Source organism: Erpetoichthys calabaricus, chromosome 7 (genome assembly GCF_900747795.2).
Source record: "Erpetoichthys calabaricus chromosome 7, fErpCal1.3, whole genome shotgun sequence".
Classification (NCBI taxonomy): Eukaryota; Metazoa; Chordata; class Cladistia; order Polypteriformes; family Polypteridae; genus Erpetoichthys; species Erpetoichthys calabaricus.
Genome location: NC_041400.2, coordinates 24,430,030 through 24,451,041, shown reverse-complemented (window position 1 = coordinate 24,451,041; position 21,012 = coordinate 24,430,030). Strand labels below are relative to the sequence as shown.

At 36.3% G+C, this 21,012-nt stretch overlaps 1 protein-coding gene across 2 annotated transcripts in view; it reads right to left on the bottom strand.

The window, feature by feature from the left end:
- LOC114654100 (uncharacterized protein KIAA2026) overlaps nt 1-21,012 on the bottom strand; it is a 76,234-nt gene that overhangs the window by 6,090 nt on the left and 49,132 nt on the right. Inside the window, exons 7-8 of one of the 2 annotated variants that reach the window (XM_051930210.1) lie at nt 18,121-18,296; nt 118-165 (exon numbers count right to left, since the gene is read on the bottom strand). In XM_051930210.1, coding sequence (XP_051786170.1) covers nt 118-165; nt 18,121-18,296 — 224 coding nt within the window. The remainder of the gene's footprint in view (nt 1-117; nt 166-18,120; nt 18,297-21,012) is intronic. The other variant, XM_051930211.1, reaches the window with a different exon arrangement.

The window sequence follows — 21,012 nt, the reverse complement described above, 5'->3', positions numbered from 1 at the left end:
ACTATATGTGTGGTAGTGATGTAAACTGCACCCCAGTCTTATGCCCGAAGCCAACATTAAATTGATTACCTGCTAGCTGTACCCACTAGAATTAGTAAAACAAAGCAGATAACTCACCACTTGGGAAACGATGAAACAGTATTTCTGAGGTTTTTGAAGTGTCATCTAAACATAGGCGATATTTAACAATTAATTAACAAATAATCACTGACATAGAACAGATGGCACAACTGGAAATGACTTGTAAGCCATCCAGGAAAAGGGCGAAAAAAAAAAACATGCATTAAGGTAACCATCAGCTCCTTTACTTAGCCAATACAATGATTGTTCTAAATTATCCTCTTTTAAAAATTTATTTGATCTACTTTTTTAGGTGGAATATACTATATACATCAGTAAATCCTTTGTCAAGTCAACATCACATCACATTTATCCAAGTGTACTGACATATATACAATTAAAAGTCAGTGCCAGGTGAAAAAATGTTGAAGCAATTGGTTCTCTTACACTATGGTATCAACTGGAAAACAAACATTATTAACATCACTTCTTGCAACACAGAATATCACAGCATTGATGACTCAGATGTGAAGAAAAACAAACAGTGTTATAAACAGGGCAGTATTGCCGAAGCCAGACATATAACATACATGTCTGGAGTCAACCATGTGGAGTGAACTGTGCTAAAAACTGGGTTGGAACAATTAAATGGCACATTGAGTGTTACATTTCTAAACAAATCCAACACCTCACAATGGTGGCGGTCAAATTAGGGGCATTGATTTTGAACTGCAAAGATCAGAGGTGGTCTTGTTAATCTGAGCGCAAGCTTCTGTTTACAATGAACTGTCTGCAGTCAAAAAGACTCCGAAAAAAACCTATACAACATATAAAATGTGTGTCGCGTGTGCATATTGCGTTTTTTTTAAATAAACATGGCCAGATGCAAGGAAAAAACCTCTCTCTAGCATAAGATTACATATTGGTATTTGACTGCGTCAATGGATGAGTGGTAAACATGAATATTATGCTGTCACAGGTGCTGTGTGTGCTTTTGTTCAGCATTATGACAACAGCGTTGTGGTCAATGTAAGCTTGAAAGAACTGGCAGCTTTGCTTGTGAAAATACGAACTACAAAATATGCTTTTGAGGTAAATGGTGTGTCACACCCCATCAAAAGGACTGCCGTTAACAGAGTAGATAACAAAGAGCCACAGGAGATGTACTGTAGATCTTGTACTCAAAACACCAGAATCAACAAATCTGCTTAATGATACCAATAAAATCAGGGAGAAGGCTGCACAGCATCCACCTTCTAAAACGAATAACTAAAGAAATGCAACATTACTAATTGGAAATGCCAACTTGCCATGACAAAGTAGCTGCAGCATTTTAACACACTTTACATCCATAGTCCACAATGCTGATCTAAACTCAGTTTGCTATTGTTATGTTATACAGTGATGTAATAGTTAAAATGACAGAAATATATTGCAGCAGACAGAGGAACGTCTCAAACATGTGGAGCCCAGCAGCTGCAGTGGTCTACACGTGTGTTTCTGTCAGTTTCACTGTCGCTCTGCTCATTACAACATGCAAATTAAATACCAAGTTTCAGTTACCTTGCGCTACTGAGCTCCTGAATGGATCACAGCAATTTTAGCTTTTTATTTTCTCTCAGCATCAAGCCTTTTGTTCAGTATCTTTTGCTCTCTTCCCGACACCCCGTTAAGTGGCAGTTTAAAATGCACAGACTGGAGAAATTGGGGGTGTTTTAGGAAGAAGTCCTGTGGGTGAAGCCTTTGTAGCACAGAACTTCAGCGCTGGTCACTACATACATTTTAACAGTGTGGCAGGTGGCTGGGGTTCATGCCCAGCCGGGATGCCCCTGCACTGTATCTTCAGGAGGAGCAGCCCTGAATGGTGCAATACCTCCCCCCTGGACGCTAGATGGCCACCCCCCTGGGGTGAAGAGGTGCCTCCGGTTCGGGTTCCTGCAGGGCTCCACGGGAGTTGGAGTTGGGTGCAGCCCTGTTGTGTCCCGCAGGCACCGCCAGGGGGTGCTGCAGCTGGGACTCCTGAGCCCTTGTGGGCAACGTATTCACCACACCCGGAAGTGTGGCCGGAACACGGCAATCAAGCACCTGGAGCACTTCCGGGTGAACTAGAAGAGGGGCCAGCAGCCACCACTCCAGGAGCCAGAATCGGGAGGAGGAGGACGAGGTTGCCAGGGAGGAGTGGTGGAGTAGAGAAAGAGTGTTTTGTTTGGTGTTGGTGCTGTGATTGGGACTGTTTATTGCCTGTGGGTTTCACGGGGAAGACGTGCCCCACAAGTGAAGAAAAATAGTTGTTTTATTTTACCCGTGCCTCTGTGTCAATCTGTGTCAGGTCTGGCACTAGCGCCTTTATTCACAACAGGTTGTCCCAATACACGTTTTAAGACGTATGGTCCCGCGAGACTATAAACTGGGTATCAACAACATGTCAATCTAAATAGCCAGGCTCACTGCAAGTAAAATGAATTACAAAGGGTTTTTGGAGTTAATAGCCTGTTGAAGCAGAGCAGAACAGTTTAACTGCAGACAAAGGTGGAAAATGAAGAAGGAAGTGACCACCTATACCTAAACTGTTCTGTTCAAGGATAAAGAAAATGTATCACAGATGTATGACTAGCACTTACAATGGTGCTGTTTACTCATAGATGAGTGGATGATTCTGAAAATCTGCACAATCAATACAAACATAATGTAGTGAATGTTCCCATCAAAAACAAAGCATTTCATGTTTTATTAATACTTTTGGTTTCTTTCCAAAAATCAGGAAAGAAAAAAATTAATGTGTGTTATTGAATCGTTAGAAGTACAAGTTTGTTTTAAAATAAGTGCATTTACTCTGTATTACTTATAATGACTCTGGTACGAAATATACAATACGAATTAATAACTGCCTGACAAGTCTTTCACTATGCAAGCTTAAGTACTGTTCCAGCACAGAACATCTCAGACGGTTTTACAAAGGGAGGCTACTCTTTGCCTGCGGTGGGCTGGCGCCCTGCCTGGGGTTTGTCTCCAGCCTTACGCCCTGTGTTGACTGGGATTGGCTCCAACAGACCCCCGTGACCCTGTAGTTAGGATATAGCGCGTTGGATAATGGATGGCTATTCTTTGCAGCCTGGCCTATGCAAACTCCTTACTATTCTAAGAGCAAAAGAATAGTGAAGGTCCTTTGATACTTGAAAGTTTAACGTGACTTTATTTGGCAACTGTTCACCGACTACACTGCATGTTATGCTAAAGTGAGTATTATGTGGAGATTAAATCAGTGCTTTAGTCATCCAATACGCACACATATACTAAAGGCTAGGGAAGTCAGTTCAGTACAGCATTACAGTACTGTTTTGATAGATCATCAATACACTGAGGACAAGCACCATAAACATATGATAAATCACAGATATTGGTACACAGAACAAAACAAATTGCTTCTAAAATCCTTCTAATGGCGCCCTGAACTTCTCCTCTAGCCTGTAAACATTTTTTTCTTGTTTTTGTAGCAGAAATTCTCTGGCCACAATTAATATTAGTAGTAGTAGTTGCGTTATGTGCATGAGTTTAGCAAAATTCTTACTTGCAGATCCGACTAACATGTAACATGTCATCACTTTCTGATGTGTTGCAGTGGTTGAAGTTGAGCAATTGCTGTATGTTAATTCTGTTTACAGAGTAGGGTTACAGTGGTTTAGGGAAGAAGCTAAAAGCATTGGTCACTTTATTGCCATAAAGTATTAGTATTGTACATTAAATGGAATTTGATTGTCTAATGAAAATGAGATATTCTGCCACCCTACAAACTAGGACCATCACAATCATATTCAAACATTGTGCATATTCAAATGTGTGATATTTTTTAAATATTCAAAATTTGGCATTTCATCTTTACACATCACTTCCAGAAACATCCAATTCATATGTTCTGGTTGGATACTGTAGCTTCTGTTCTGTTGTGATATTCAATGATGAAAGAAGTCCTGTTTCTGGCTTAGTACCCTCCTCCCTATCAACTAAGACTGAAAGTGCTCATGGCAAACACTTCTCTTTACACGAGTAATTAAAACTTTCACATTCAGATACTCCACGTTCACAAACTAACCCAACCTCTCAGTTGAAAGCTGGTGTGTTTATGTGTGTATCAAAAAGGGTAAACCCCCCCCCCCCCCACACATTTTTATACATACATACATACACACATACACACACACACACACACACACACACACACACATACATACATACATACATACATACATACATACATACATACATACATACATACATACATACATACATACATACATACATACATACATACATACATACATACATACATAGTCCCCAGGTTATGGACACCTGATCTACAACATACGAACGGGCCCGCAGCTGCGACGCATGCGCCTCAGTAACTGCCGCTCTGTCATCTTCGGGCCGGGGATGCTGGAAGCGGTAGCTGGACGGAGGCTGGAGGGGGTCGATTTCGCTGCTCGCGCAGTGTAGTGTCCGTCGGGTGGCTCCCGGCGGCAAGCGGTTTCACTGCCTGCCCCCCACTGCAAGTGGTGACCCTGTTGTGGCTGAACAGAGGCCACTGAGGGTGAACGGGGAGTAGCATTGTAGTGTGCCTTGGATGGCTGCGTGTTGAATGGGGGCGGTGTGCAGCGGGACACTGCAGGCAGCATACTGTAGTGGAGGTGACTGTGATGTGGGCTGGTAATGAACCGCCCCTCGCCGCCCCCAGTCATTCTCAATAGCAAGCCTGCTTGTACTGTTACGCACATAGCAGGAAGTTGTCTCTTGTCAGTACAGGGTGGTCCAGATCTAATTCTGCAGATCCAGATCGTCTGGATGACTTTGATTTATGTGGGGATTTATTCCAGTTCGGCGCGAACACGATTCTTTGTGTCGTCAGTTCGCACACTTCTCGATGGTCCGGGATTTTTAGGGTGATTTTCTATGTAATAAACCGAATAAGTTATAGCGTAATGAAAATTGCACAATTAGATCTGGACCACCCTATACATCAGACGTGTTGATGACTGGTGCCTAATCTGCTGTGATAGCTGTACAGAAGAGCTCATCTTAACCTTTTGTCTTCACCCTTCAAGAATGTCTCTGAAACACAAATCTGATGCAAGTGCTAGTGCTACAGCAAAGAAGAGAAAAACCATCACCATTGAAAATAAAGTAGAAATAATAAAAAGGTCAGGAAGAGGTGAAACTCCATCATTTATTGGCAGAGCACTTGGTTATAGTCGGTCAACAATAACATTTATTAAAGTAATGTACCTGTTCCGACTTACATACAAATTCAACTTAAGTACAAACCTACCGTCCCTATCTCGTACGTAACCTGGGGACTACCTGTGTATGTATGTATAGAGGATGTTTTCTTCTTAAAGTTTTTACCAATTTTTACACTGTTCCACACATTTTGCTCTCTTACGATTAGTGCCATGATATATTAAAAACACCATGTTAATGGTTTCCTAGTGTCATGAATACCAAATCTATATGTTTTAAATATGAAACCTTATCTTACTGGAAGACAGCTTTACTTTGTGTGTGTGTGTGTGTGTGTGTGTGTGTGTGTGTGTGTGTACTGTCAGCCATACATAACCAGTTTCAGAGTTACCCTAATTTATGAGCTACCTGAAGCTCATTTCATGTCTCTGATACTTATTAGGAATGCTGATACTGGTATATGTACAGTATTTGTATTGGGCAATTATAAGTCTCAAAAAACAATACATTCTTTGAAATATCATATATAGGCTTTTGACTTAAATTTATTTGGCAAATTATTATCCATAATAGTAATCAGTACGCCTATTACATAGAATGTCTAATCCTTTCTTGAGCAGGAGGTGTAGTAAAGCAGTCCCAGTTGTGCTTACATCAATCACACACACACATACAAGGGTAGATGGAAAATACAAGTGGCAGAAAGTAAATGGAGTAGGACACACACAACATAGCAGTGGATTGCAGAAAAGTTATCAAATGGTAATATAGCCCTTGTTTAAATTCATAGAGGTAGGACTCAAAGACATGCTGTAGAAGTTTTGATGATTAATAATCAATAAGATGGCCATCCAGGAGGATGCTACAAAAATGTGAGCTTAATCCAGTAATTAAGCAAGGCTGCTACTTTATTTCCCTTATCTTTAATGGTCCACAGGACCATCTTCATCAAGTTCTTCCATGTGAACCCTGAATATAATGAGGACTGATTATGAGGTCAATTATGTTAGGTAGAATGCCTAGAGGGGGCTGGGCGGTCTCATGGCTGAGGAACCCCTACAGATTTTATTTTTTTTCTCTAGCCGTCTGGATTTTTAAAAATTTTTTCTGTCCTCCCTGGCTATCGGATCTTATTTTTACTCAGTGTCAATTAGTGTTCCCTAATTCAATTTTCTTATTTATTTTGTCTTTTTTCTTTTTCTTCATCATGTAAAGCACTTTGAGCTACAAAATGTGCTATACAAATAAATGTTGTTGTTGTTGACTCTGTTGTGATGATACATATGTTAAATTATGGTATATTTTGAATTAGTGCAGTGCTGTGAAAAAGATTATTTTTCTTTTTTAAAGAGCAATGATAATTTTGTTCAATATCTTCCAAATACTGATGTTAACTGTTCATTATTAATCAACTGTTTCTTCTTAAATGTCAATTGATGCGTATGCATGTTATGAAGTCACTATGTAGACACCCATCAAATAAAAAAGTGTTACTGAAATTTGTCACTTTATTTTAATGCTCTATATGCATGGTTAAATACTTTCAAAAAAAGCTACCACTTCAAATGTATCAGTGCACGTTAATCCAGTCAAGATAAAATAGTTATCAAATCAGGACACTGTAAATCAAAATCGAATTGGGACATCAGTGCCAATACCCAGTCCTACTGATAAACAGGAGTACAGAAATATGATAACTGCATATATATATACTGACATATAAGGCTGTACACAGACAGACTAGATAGACAAACAAATAACATATAGGCTGGCTGTTTATTGGTATTTAGAGTTTTACTTTATTTTGGCACAGATAAATATTTTTACGACATCAAATCTTTATGGATGGGGTCCGATGTCATGTGGAGCCATTCTTTATACGTAATTCTCACTGGCTACTTTGGGTCTTTTAAATATATCCATTATCTATCTCTTATATATTGTGTACTGTACTGTATGATTACATGGCCACCACCTTGATAACCAGATTTCCTTGTGATAAATCAGTGAAGCTATTCATTCATTATTGTACAGACCCTCAAACCAAGTGATTTGTTCAGCTAAATACTATGAACATCTTTCAAATAATGAGGAAATATACTGGAGTTCGTGAAAAAAACCTTCACATTCAACGCTTGATTTATTTAAAAAAAAAAAACAGGAAAAAAAAAACTGTGCAAGCAGTAATTGGATATCACACTGACCACACATACTGTACATACCTTCATGTAAAGACTGTCAACATTTTTCATTTTACTCTATATTGACTTGTTGCATGCATTTAAATTATTTAATAGATTTTAGCACTTTCCAAATTAGTAATAATTATTATAATCATTAAGCAATTGATTTAAAAATATATATTAACCATAAAGAAAAATCCAACTGTAAACACTAAAATATATATTATTATGTGACCTAGACGGTGAGACTCCCCTACTCCAAGGTGTTGCCCCCATTGTTATATCAGACTTCTATGGGAGACACTGCAATGTATTTTACGCAGTTGAAACTATGTGTTGATTATATGCTGCCTCACATAGAAAATAACTGACAGTGTTGAAAAAGAATGAAGCAGAAATATTTACATAGCAAAAATAAAACATTTAGTAGTAGTAGTAGTTGTAAGAGTATTATATATTGCAGGCTAATGACTTTTTAAGGTACTAATTCATAACAAAGAAAGCAATCTGGACTATATCTGCAATCACAGCCTGTTTAACTAGTTTGAATAATGATTTGAATCATTTCTGTTCAGTTTACCATCTGTAAATGCATAATTAATATTATGCATTATGTAATTATGATACACACACATATATATATATATATATATATATATATATATATATATATATATATATATATATATAAATATAAATAAATATACATAAATATATACAGTATATATACATGCACATAGACACACACTGTCATCCATACTGATACAACAAAGAATAAAAAAGTAATGATGCCGTACAAGAATTTGATTCTGAACCGTTTTCAAGCCTGGTAGAGAAATGTACACTATTTCTAAGTGGAACTTTATATGCTATTGTCAGGTATGTTGAAAAAAATACTGAAGAATATTACAACATAAATTTCTATTTTATGGTAATACATTAAAAACAACCATTCAGGATAAGCATGATATAATTTTAAGATGATGTACATAGAACTTACTGTTCCTTGTTACCTCAAATACTAAATTGTGAAACTTTTTCATACATCTTTTAATATGTTTCATGAATTATGCTACAATAAAAGTTCCTAAGTGACAGTTCACACTTAAACTAATGTTTATGCAATAGCAAACCATTCCCTCAGAGATATTCACATATGTTTCACTAAATTAAAAAAAAAAAAAAAGTACATTATTTTTGACTTAATATACATATTGTCCAAATTAAATCAGAATATTTTTGTTCTGATGCTACAGCATAGAAACAATAAATGTATAAGCAAGTGTCTACTGTGACTGGGCTTAATAATGCAGCGCCCTCTTTCCACAAATATCTGTTGTGACAGCAGCAAGAAGAATGGATTAAGTCCGTTGGGAGATTCCAGTAACATACTGCTTATAGTTAAATCAAATAAGGGATAGGAAGCAAAGGTTTGGAAGTAGCAAAAACTTTACAAAACTTTATGTAAAAGAATGACCAGATAAGTGGATAAGTATAATGAGGTACTGGAGTCAAGATGGTGTATTATACAAGTGGAAGTGGGATATGTGCATTAAAAAATATACATTTTGAGCTACTGTATTTGTGGATAGCCTAAGGAAAAACAAGTTACAGGGCCAAATTACTACTCTGTGGTGTCCCTGACCATCAGTACCTCCAGTGCCCTATACAGTACACACACTCAGACAAACCACATGTAACATACTACACATCAACAACAACTTAATAAAAAGTATTAAAAGCAAACAAATTAATCAAAAGACATACAACTGAGACCTGTATCCATTTTCTTAAATTCCTTGAAATCAAAATACCATTTTGCTAGCTGTATAAAAACAGGGTAATCTTGAAATCAGAACAGAGAGAGCAGAAATGTAGAGCACAAAAAAAGTAAAAAAAAGTTAAAGGCCAAAACAGCTACTTCTGAAGACCCTGGCTGTTTAGCCACTTCCTTTACATTCTCTGTACCTGATCCTTGTAATGCAGGGTTTACAGAAATGCGGTAAGGTTTCTGCCACTGTTCATCAGTCTAGGTCTGGGCACGGGCTCATTATCGACTAAAATTCACCCCTTGTTTCTATGTAGTTATGTCAGTTACGCTCCAGACTGCCATAATGTTAGCCTCCCCCTCGGACCTGGTCAAGTTAATATTAGCTTCTTCCCTCCTACTGCTAAGTACTGATAGTTGTAGGGTATTATTTTTTTCTAAGAAAAAAATCTAGAGATTTCAGATTTGTAATGAAGACTTTAAAAAAATCATTTAGTGCACCCACTACATCCATCCTATTTATTTAAATAATAACTTAAAATATAAATAAATCAAAACTGCAAACTAGTTTGTTTAATACCGTATACACTCGCGTACAAGTCAGGTCTTGAAACCCCAAAAAAATCGATCATAAAATCAGACTCCGACTTATATGCCCGTTCAAAAATACGACACTTTATTCTTTTAAACATCTTCTTGCCTTCTCCAATCTCGCACTAGTTTCTCAGACACATCAAATTTTGTTGCAGCAGTGCAGTTACCAATTTCTTTTGTCACTTTTAATTTAAAACCAGCTTCATGTTTTCTTCTGATTGAACACTCCATCATAGATAAGGGATGCTTTTATGATAAAAAAAAAAAAAAAAAAACCACAAATCAGTGCAAACGTCGCTTCGGAATAGTTTGGGTATTACCGTGTTGGTCATGTAGGCACAATACATTAAAAAAGGCTGTGTGCTCCGTGGTTACTCTCTCAGGTGTGTGTTAGCATATCACAATCTCTTGGACCAATAGCATGAGTTTTCCGCATTCGACTTATATGACTGACTTTATAAAATACCAGAAATTATATGGTAAAATCTATCCCCGACTTATCCGCTGGATAATTTAAACGCGAGTATATACAGTAAATAAAATATCCTATACAATTTATTTGAACATTTTTCAAAATAAAAGTGTTAACTTTTCCTAAATAATAAAATCAAATGCTTATATTAGTGAGCTTTCTGATGGGCTCTTAAAGAGATGCCTGAAGAGAAGTGAGTGATGGCAGAATGAACTTGTGATTGCAGATTACTGTCCATGACTGAATTCATTCTGATTAATAAACACTGATTAAGTCAATAAATGGTTACAATACCTACCAACTGAATTGAAGATTTTTTTTTTTTGCCCTCAATATTCCTGAACTGGAACACTGAAGCATCACTTTTTAACTTGGATGGAGTTTGACAAAGGATATGTTTGTACTTCCTATTTCTTTGGAGATGTTTACAGTATGTTATACAAAAAAAAAAAAAGGCAAACAGCAATGGGGATGGATAGGGCAACAAAATGCAATCTGTGGAGTGATAACTGCACACTTTGTGTAAATAGTTTTTTTTTAATACTCTGAATTTAGTTTGTGATCTACCCCAATGACACAACAGTAATAATCTTAAAAGAAAAATTCCATTATACAGTAATGGTTCCAACCATAAGTACTGTACTGTCTCCTAGCAATAACAATATACCAATGCATCTCTCTGTATCTGCTATACACAGAGAGATAGGACTTAACCACATTTCCCTTGACCTAAATAACCTTTCTCAAAATATCATCATAGCTATTGTGACTGCATCATGACTATCAAATTTGGTCTAAAATCAGACAGTACGTGGTGGCCTTGTACATTATGTGCCAAATATGCTAATCTTGGCATGTGTTAAATTTTCTAACAAGTGATTTTCACAGGCACCTCTACCAACTCCTAGAAGTGCTTTTACCCTCTTCTAATAATTATGGCTTCTCTTGTCAAGTCCTTATTCAACCTCTTACCCTCCCGTTGCACTTTCTGTTCAGTACAACCAATGGTCTAAGAGACAATCTGTAATGCATCATACAAGAAACAACAAGTGACATCATAAAAAAGATAAACAGCCACAGACAGACTATGTGAAAATCTGACGAACCACCTTCCTCCCCATTCACGTGTATGCAAACTTAATTTAGTCTCGATGTGTATTTATTTAAATAAATGATTAAACTTAATAAAAGAAGCAAATTATTTTGCATTCTAATTTTAACCTAAATAGAGAGCATTACGATCAGTAAATACCTTATAGAAAAGAAGAGGAAAATAACAAAATACAAAAACATTTTTTATTGCTCTTAATTGACAAGAGAATACTTGCAGGCTCTGTTGTGGTACAGGCAAACCTGACTAGTAAATCTTGTTTGAAAAAACACAGGCCTGTTGTTTCAAATTACAGTCACATTTATATTTACCTAACAGGCAAATGAAAGCAAAAAACAAAAAGTATTACTACCTGAAAATCGATCAGTGTCAAACTCTCCCATATTTCACAGTGCAAAGTCACACTTAATAAGTGATGCCCAACTGAACAAAAAATAATGAAGTAAGTAAAAGGAAAATGAAATGAAACGAGTCTCTTTGCTCTACTTTACCAAGAGAACAGGCACACCCATATAGGGACCTGACCAGACCTGTCTTGCTCAAATTAATACCTTTATGCATACTGTCAGCAGCTTACATACTTACGATTCAGTAAACCAATATTGATATAAAAACACACCAAAAACTAAATAAAGAACAGCAAATTATGCTACAGGATATTTAAGGAATTAATATTATGTAGACACCACATCTGAAAAAATATTAACTTATTTCATTATGGAAAATTCAGAACATAAAACAGAGTAACAAAAACCTTAAAGTATGTAATAAACAATTTAGAAATTAGTGCACATAAATTAATAAAAAGGGTTCATTTTAAAGTGAAAATGAACACAAAACAGAAAAAACTTAAAAATACTTTTGCAATAAATTAATCATTATAACTATGCCTGAACAATGCATCTTTGCAGTACTTTTATGATTTTATTTGGCATTTTAAAAGATTAAAAAATGAAAATAGTGTAAGGATTATTTTACACACTAATCTCTGTCATTTATTATATGTTTATATAAAAAACTGAAAAAATGGAGAATTTCAAATTAAAAAAAAAAAAAATTTATGAAGGTGTGTACATGAAGTGTTGTGTTATTGGTGTTATCAGATAGCATAGAAGGAAAAAGAAAATTGCATGAATCTTGGTTATCTGTAAGGATTAAACATTTACGCAAAACATTATAGACTGTACCATGAACACTGTGTTTTGGTGATTCTGGTCTTGACTGAAGCCAACTGGCAAACCCACCAGATGATTGAGCAAGCTTCAGCCAATAGCTACAATTGCTTTGTTAACTGCGCCGTGCAGCCCCATAGTCCTTAAGACTATAAGACATCAAGGCCAGCAAAAGCATCTTATGTCATATATAGTGAAAGAACTTCAGACTGCAGCATCACTCGATTCTTCTGCACCAATTTGTCAACTAACAGCATCTCTTCCCAAGCAGTAAAAGGCATACAAGCATGACATTCTGATTTATGGTTGCAGTACATACTGTATAATAAATACAATCAACATTAGAAATAAACTCAGTTGTTTCCATCCCAAGGGATGTGTGTATATATCTGGCATTAATAAATCTTACATACTTCTCCAACATATAAAATGTTTAGTTAACTTAGAGTTGGTCCGAAAGTAAAATATAATAGAGGCTTGTGTCACACCCAAAGCTATTACACAATATGAAAATTTGACTTCCTTTGTTTAGATAATTCAGCCACTTTTTGTGAGACCGTAGTCATTCAACTACCAAACCCAGCAGCACAATGTCAATATCAGAGCGATGTGCTTAGAAGCTGATGGGGTTCTAAGAAATCAAGTCACACATCCAGCACTTACAATGAGACCCAATAGGAAGTCCTCTGTAGTGTATCTGATAATGAGGAAAATATAATGATAGTCCAATGCACATCTGGAGCGAAACTCTGAAGGCCATATTAGACACATTTTGAGAACAGTTTCTTTATTAATGCTGAATATTCACAATTACAATCTTTTCCTGTAATATGTAAGGTATTAGAGAGGAGAGTCATATTAATGTGCACAAAAGCAAGCAGAAAACCTAAGAATACATCCCTGGGTCACTAAACAAGGTTATATGATTTGGAAGTGGTCTAGATTAGGCTATATTTTCTTATTTGCTGGTTTGCAATGTGGTGTACATTTAAAAGCATTGTATTTGTGAGCAATAAGGACGATTTTTTAGAAACTGCCTGAAGTTTTCTTGTTTTCATTTAAGAGAACACCACACATACAGTAACACAGTTCACATAATTACAATTGCAATCAGCCGTTTGTACCCACAGGTTTCAAATCCGCAGATTCAACCAACTGCAGATCACAAATATTCAAGAAAAAAAAATCCAGAAATTTTCAAAAATCAAAACTTGTATTTGCCACGTGTCAAACACTATGCTGAATCCACATGAATGAGATGATGTGCAGGTATTTCTTGTGGGATGCAGGCAAGGGAGGAGAACCAGTGGGAGGAGACAAGGTTGGATGGACAAGACAGCCCTTGTCTCTCGCCCCTCGAGGATCAGGATCAATTCTTCCACTGCTTCCACTACTTAAACCTTGTTACAACTTCCTCTGTAGTCAAGTTTGATCATCTTCCTGGTGCTCTGCCAGTGACCATGAATGATTGCAGCAGAGCTAGTCTGACGACCTCAGTATCCAAATGGGAGTAGCAGTGGGCAGTGTGCACAAAGTGCAGGGACTTAGTGTGAGCTGAGAGGCTAAGGAGAAGCACAAAGTGCTCTTTCTCAATGAGAAAATAAAAATCTTAAGATCTCTGGAAAAGTAGCTTGTCGCTTGTGGAAGTATTAGTGCTATAAGCAGCAATCTAGAAACGATTTAAAGTATATGGGAGGGATGTGCATAGGTTATATGTAAATACTACACTATTAATATTTACATACAACAAAATACTAAATTGCATCTGACCTATATAACGTACTTGAGCATCCATGGATTTAGTCATCCTTGGGGGAAGTCCTGGAAACAATCCCTAACGTATTCCAAGGGATGACTGTACACAAGTAATACTGAGGTATAGTCCTTAAGTATCAATTAAAAAAAAAGAAAAAACTAACAAATATACACCCATACACAAAAATGAAAATCCATTATTGAGCCATAAATAACAATTACATTTATAGGTCTCTTTTCTAACTACTCAAAATGCTTTACATAGACAGTGGGGAGCCACTTCAACCACCACCAATGTGTAGCATCCACCTGGATGATGTTATGACAGCCCTTAATGCACCAGTAAGCTCACCACAACATTACCTCTAATGTGCGAAGGGGTGTGAGAAAGAGAGAGGTGTGAAGGGGGGAGAGGGAGAGAGAGAGAGAGAAAGAGAGAGACAGTTAGAGACAAAGAATAATGGGCAGTTTATTTAGGACACAGGGGTACACCCAACTCTTTTCCAAAGAAGCCCAGGAATCTTTTATGACCACAGAGAGTCAGGGGTTTTGTTTTTTTGTCTCATTTGATGGATGGCATAATTTTTTAAGCACTATGTCTCTGTCAATGCACTGGGACATTGGGATCCACACACAGACCACAGTGTGAGTGCCCCCTGCTGCTATTACCAACACCTCTTGTATCAGCAACAACCCAAGCTTTTCCTAGATAGTCTGCCATTCAAGCCCTGGTTCCAGCATTTGCCCAATGCTATCATTATAGGCATCAATTCTACACACTCTGGAACATAAATGTTTCGGTTTGAAATGTTTTGGATGGCAATTCAATTATATAATTATGTGACAGAACACAGCTAAAAAAACTCTGCTGTATTTAAGTGTTAAAGCTGCACTTACTTTGGGATGTGCTTTTAATCAAAATGCTTAACTCTACAGTAATGCTTCCTCCCTTTTATAATTAACTTATATTTAAAAACTATTTTATTTGCATTTATGCAATTCATGTGTTTAATGCAGTGAAGAGGGAATCTATGGTATTTATTTAGGAAAATCAGGAAATACCAAGAAAAAGTCTAATCCTTTTCAGTGGTGGAAGACAAAGGAGGCATGTATCTCCCACACTGGCCAGACCAAAGGAAAGGAATACTACAGTAGAGAATGTAGGCCACTGTGAGCCAACACTATGCCAAAATATTGAAATTTCTTCATTGAAATACAAATATATTATAATCAGAGTTATAACCAAAAAATACCATATACACTTGCAGATAAGTTCTCCCATGTCCCAAGTCGGGACTTGATTTTATTGTATAATTTTTGGTATTTTACAATGTCGGTCGTATAAGTCGAATGCGGAAAACTCGCACTATTGGTCCAAGAGATTATGGTAACGCCCACCTGAGAGTGTAACCACGGTGCACACTGCCTTTTTTTCTATGTGGGTGCGGCAATGCATCGTATCAGCACGTGCTCCTAACCTCTCTCTCTATTGTGCCTATGTCACCACAAGGTAATACCCAAACTATTCTGAAGCAACGTTTGCACTGATTTGTATTTTTTGTATCTCACATCCTCCCTCATGCACCTTTATCGTAAGAGCATCCATTATCTACGATGGAGCATTTGATCAGAAGAAAATATGAAGCTGGTTTTAAATTAAACGTTGTTGAAGTAATGAAAGACATTGGTAACTGCAACAAAATTAGATGCATCTGAGAAACTGATGCGAGATTGGAGGAGGCAAGATAAAAAAAAAAAAAAAAAATTAAGTGTCACATTTTTGAACGGCCATATAAGTCGGGTCTGATTTTATGATCGATTTTCCGGGTTTCAAGACCCGACTTATACATGAGTATATATGGTAGTTAACTGAAAGTTTATTTCAATTAAGGAGCCATAAAATAAAATTTAACTTTGGTTTGTAAGTCCTTGCTCCACCTTTGCAGTCCACTCCAGAATTCTCAACACACATTTCAATACATTCAAATGAAAAAAATGTAAAAATATTCATATCTCAAATATTGGTTCTATATATAGGTTAAACAAATGAGAAAAAGGAAGCACCAACCTGTTCAGAAAGTCTAGGATAAATAAGCACATGCTGACGGATTCTTTCATTGCTAAAACAAGATCAGACTGAGAAGCTGTTCCACTACGCTGTATGCTAAGAAGCCACCTTACACCATGATCATTCAGGAGTCTCAGTGCAGTCTGCTACATACTTGTTTGTGTATTACATCTACTGCAGAATTCATTTAGTTTGTCTAAAAGCAAATAATTATGAGCAGACATAGTATGTTTGGCCGAGTAGTCAGTAATTAACTGAATCTACTTGGAAAGAGGGATGGGCATGCACCCAATAAGCCTCACATAGCTTTTCCTTGTGACTCCTGACATCAACAAAGGTAACTTTGGCAGCAAGCTACTAGAAAGCAACTATATATTTAAACTACAGTAAGAACTAGGAACGATTTGGCTATGTGGAAAAGAATTGTAAACATGTAAAAACTGCATAGTTTGTGCAAGAAGTAGATTTTCTCTATTGCTATCAGTCTCATCCAAATTAACACACATACTTAATTTTTTAAGACAACAGATGGGCTTGAAGTGGAGAACGACAAACAAACTGTATTTGCCTTTACCTCACTGCCACCACATAGCCTTATCTTGTTCAATTGGAAGAATCCCACCCCACCTCTTTCAAGTCAGTGGGTAACTGATGTTCTGTACTATTTGAAAATGGAAAAAAATCAAATTCTTACTTAGTCTGTTCAAACCTTTTTTTAAATATGGAAGGATTTAATCAATAACATTTTAGAATAAGCTTCTGTAACGGGGGAAAGGGATACTCTTTCTTCCTTGTTGCTTTTAAAGATTTGCTCTGGTTGTTAGCTTTGCTCTCTTTCTCTTGGATGGGGGTTGAATTTTGATTTGTTAAGTTGTATGGAATGCTATTTGCTCAAAATTAAAATCAATAAAAATATATTAAAAAAACAAAGTTACCAATAAAGGGAAATAAAAAATTCATTAAGTTTCTGTATAGCATTTTCTTTAATTTTGCATTTTAACTACGCTCTCACTACACCAATAAGTTTGAATTAAAGTACATTTAAAATGTACGTAAATTATACTTAAATTTTCAAAGAAACGATGTTGTGGTCAAAACAATATAAAAACAGCTGTGGTCATATGAATTTACTTCTTGATCCTGTAAAATAATGGTTTTTGGGAGTCAGGTTATCAATATTCATAAAAGATACTTAAAAATATATTTTATCAACATGCTCAAGCTGTCTCACCATATTGGGCTCTTAGGTATCTACATTATCTCATTATCCCAAAAGTAACTTTTTAAGGTGGAACTCCAACTGCTCAAATCTAAAGCCATATGTTTGAAAGCTGTGTCCAGTCTTTCCCACTGCAAAGTTTCCATTTCCTTTCAGGTGTAAGTGGGTTTCTCCTTGGTACTCTACTTTTCCTTCCATATCCTTAATAACAAGCATGTTAGGTTAACCAACAATTCCAAATTGGCCTTGTCTGAATGTATGTGTATATGAGGTTGCGCTCTATAGATTCTGTCTTGTATCCAGTGATGCCAGGATAGGTTACTGTTTTTGAGAATGGTAACCTTTTAATCTTGAGTGTTTTTAGTTGAATTTAACATACTTTCTTTTAATGTGGTACATTCAAGAATTATAATACCTTATAAATCATATGTTTAATGTATAGTAAAAGTTACACTTTACTGCCTGTGAATCTAATGAACCACTTACCAATTCCAACATGGTTCATCTTCATTTCTTCAGGTTGATTAGGGCTGCTGGCTTCCAGAAAAAAGTTGTCTTTGCTTAGATCTGCTTCTGCTTCATTTCCAGTTATAATTTCTCTAATAAAGTTATCATAATCAGGTAGCCTTCTAAAATCATCAAAGTCTTTCTTCAGTCGGGCCCTAGAAGAAATAGTTAAGGTTTTCACTTAGAAGCCTTTTAAATATTTCACATATAATGGAAAATTAAGAATTTCAACTGGCTTAACTAAATAAATATGTGAAATTCACTTTAACATACTTAGGACAACAATTAGGCTTACTTGCAAGTCTGTTTAGTTTTAATGAATAGCTTCTCTCTACCAGAATTCTCTAACTAGAACTTCTTTCCAATTAGGCCTGGCTAAATACCTATATAAGACATAAATAAAATATAAAAGAATTAAAATTTATTTGCACTCTGTCTTAGAAAAATATTGAAAAAAATAGCTGGAATCTAAATACAAAAATACAAAAAACAGTGAAATACTGATGTCCAGTTCATGGTCACTGAAAGTGAATGTGTGACTTACAATTAACCGTAAATATTAAAAAAAAAGCTTAATAATCTAAACGTTCAGGCCCATTTTATTAACTTCATAATTTATAGTGAGCTATAAATCAAAAAATGTCCCTTTTCATCAAAAATCCATAGAATCAACATTTGTAGACCAATATTGTGCTCTTAGAATAGTTCAAAATCATTAAAGTGACCCGAGAGAAATGAACAAAGTTTTAAGATGCTGCCATGAATTTTTGTTCTATTTTAAACTAATTATTTTTTTAAATAAATACTACATACAAAAAGGTTTTCAGAATATGTTCTCATTTAATAGATACTAATACTACCCTATGCTATCCACAAATCACAAAGTTACATGTTGCTACTTCTAAATTTAACAAAAATCAATACTAATGAAATAAAATATCAATATATCTTTAACAAATATAAAGTCACGCACAAAACTCAACACCACAAAAATGAATGTGTTTCTAATACTAAAACTACAGTACAGGTAAAATAACTTGTGAGGTCAAGTTGGCCAATTTTCTGCAGCCGCTGACTCTTTGCTCTTAGCTTGCATTACAATTAAAATACACAAGATGAAGTAGAGTGCTATGAGACAAAGTGGGCACATACATGCCTGTACTTACGTTGCCAGTTTGCAGAGGAGTCTGCCCATAACAATATTGTATTACATATTTATGAGCAGAGTTATAATGAAAGGGGGTATAAAAAAACAGGCAAACTCTACAAAGAGTGGATGTGTGAGTTGGGATTAGAACCCTGGAGTCTGAACAAGTGAGGTAGCAGAGCTAACCACATTTCAAAGATGTACAAGTCAGGCTGATAACTCTTAACAGGCTCTGCAGGAGTATGTGTGCCAGGCACTCTGTCTGGGGTTGGGTTCTGCTCTTCACTTACTGTAGAAGAAATCAAATACCAAGAATCAATGTGGTAGTTAGTGGATGGGGTGGTGATGCATGGTATAGCCTTTGCTGCCACTTTGATTCTTGGGATTTAGAGTTCATTGAAGTTCCAACATCAGTACTACCACAAGGATGCAGATGAGATGAAAATATAGGGTGGGGGAGGCTTTAGTTGACCAATGCTCTATGTAAACACTGCATTAAAATGTGTCACACTTGGACCATAAGTGGTTCCTTATGTTAGTAAAGATGAGGTTTAGTCCTGAAAAAGCATGCTCACACACTGCAGTTTTTGGACTAACAGTAAGGAGCATTCTCACAACCTCCATTATACCTGTTATGAAGACCAGAGTACATATTGATTAATGATAGGCATCTTATTTTTTTATGAGACTACTCTCTGTGACTGCATAAGACAAAATCTGTTTGTAATGGAATAGAGCCCTATGATTTCAAAAGGGTAATGTCCATTTTCTATTGGGGAACATTTGAAAATTTGAGACGGGAGCACTGTAGGAACATTCAAGTCATCACATGTGATCAACAAGCCGTTAAATATTTTACCTCATTTTCTCAGTAGTATTGAGCTCTGTCGGTTAAAAAGAGTTACCTACTGCATCACTGTACATTTTTGTTTTCAAGTGCATAAAGTGACTCAACATTGCATCGGCATTGTTTAGAATTGAAGGTGGACTAGTATAGTAAACTGAAGTCTGATGTTTGGTTATCAGTGGTGTCTGGATACTCTCCCTGCACAGCACATTCTCTGACTTGGTTGTGATGATGTACCCTCCATGCAGTCATCACTATGCACTAATTGCAGAATATTCTCCATTTTTAACCCGCTGAAAAAGTTCTTCCAGAATTTTAAAAGTTTTTTTTCTATTTATTTTTGTCATACTGCTGCTTCTAGTTACTTGTAACTGGTATTGAAGTAATAGTAGAACGGTTTGCCTGGTCATTCTATCTTTTTAATTACTACTTTATATCATGATAAATAAGAAGGTGCAATGAACTTTTGTCATTCTTGCCCTCACTGCCTAAGTTTTTTCTCTTTATTGTTTCTCTTGCTTGCTTTATAGATTTGCTGCAGTTTTGTTAAACTGCTCGGTAGTGTTTGTGCATGCATATCCATTAACCAAAAGCAGTGAAGGGAGGGTGAGAATATTTTCGGGAGTGGGTGATGTACATAAACAGATGCACTTCAAATATTTTTACATGTCTTCCTTGTACTGTTGTGACCTGTTGAGTCATATTAAGCCATTCTGTCATCTTTCTGGCACACAAGTCACCTATCTCTCTTCAGAATTCACCATTAATGATACATGGCACCACGTAGTTAGAAATCTGTTCACAGTGTGCAGTAAGAACTCAGAACATGTCACCACACCCAACATCATTTTTGTTCTACTTCCTTTACAACGTGGAT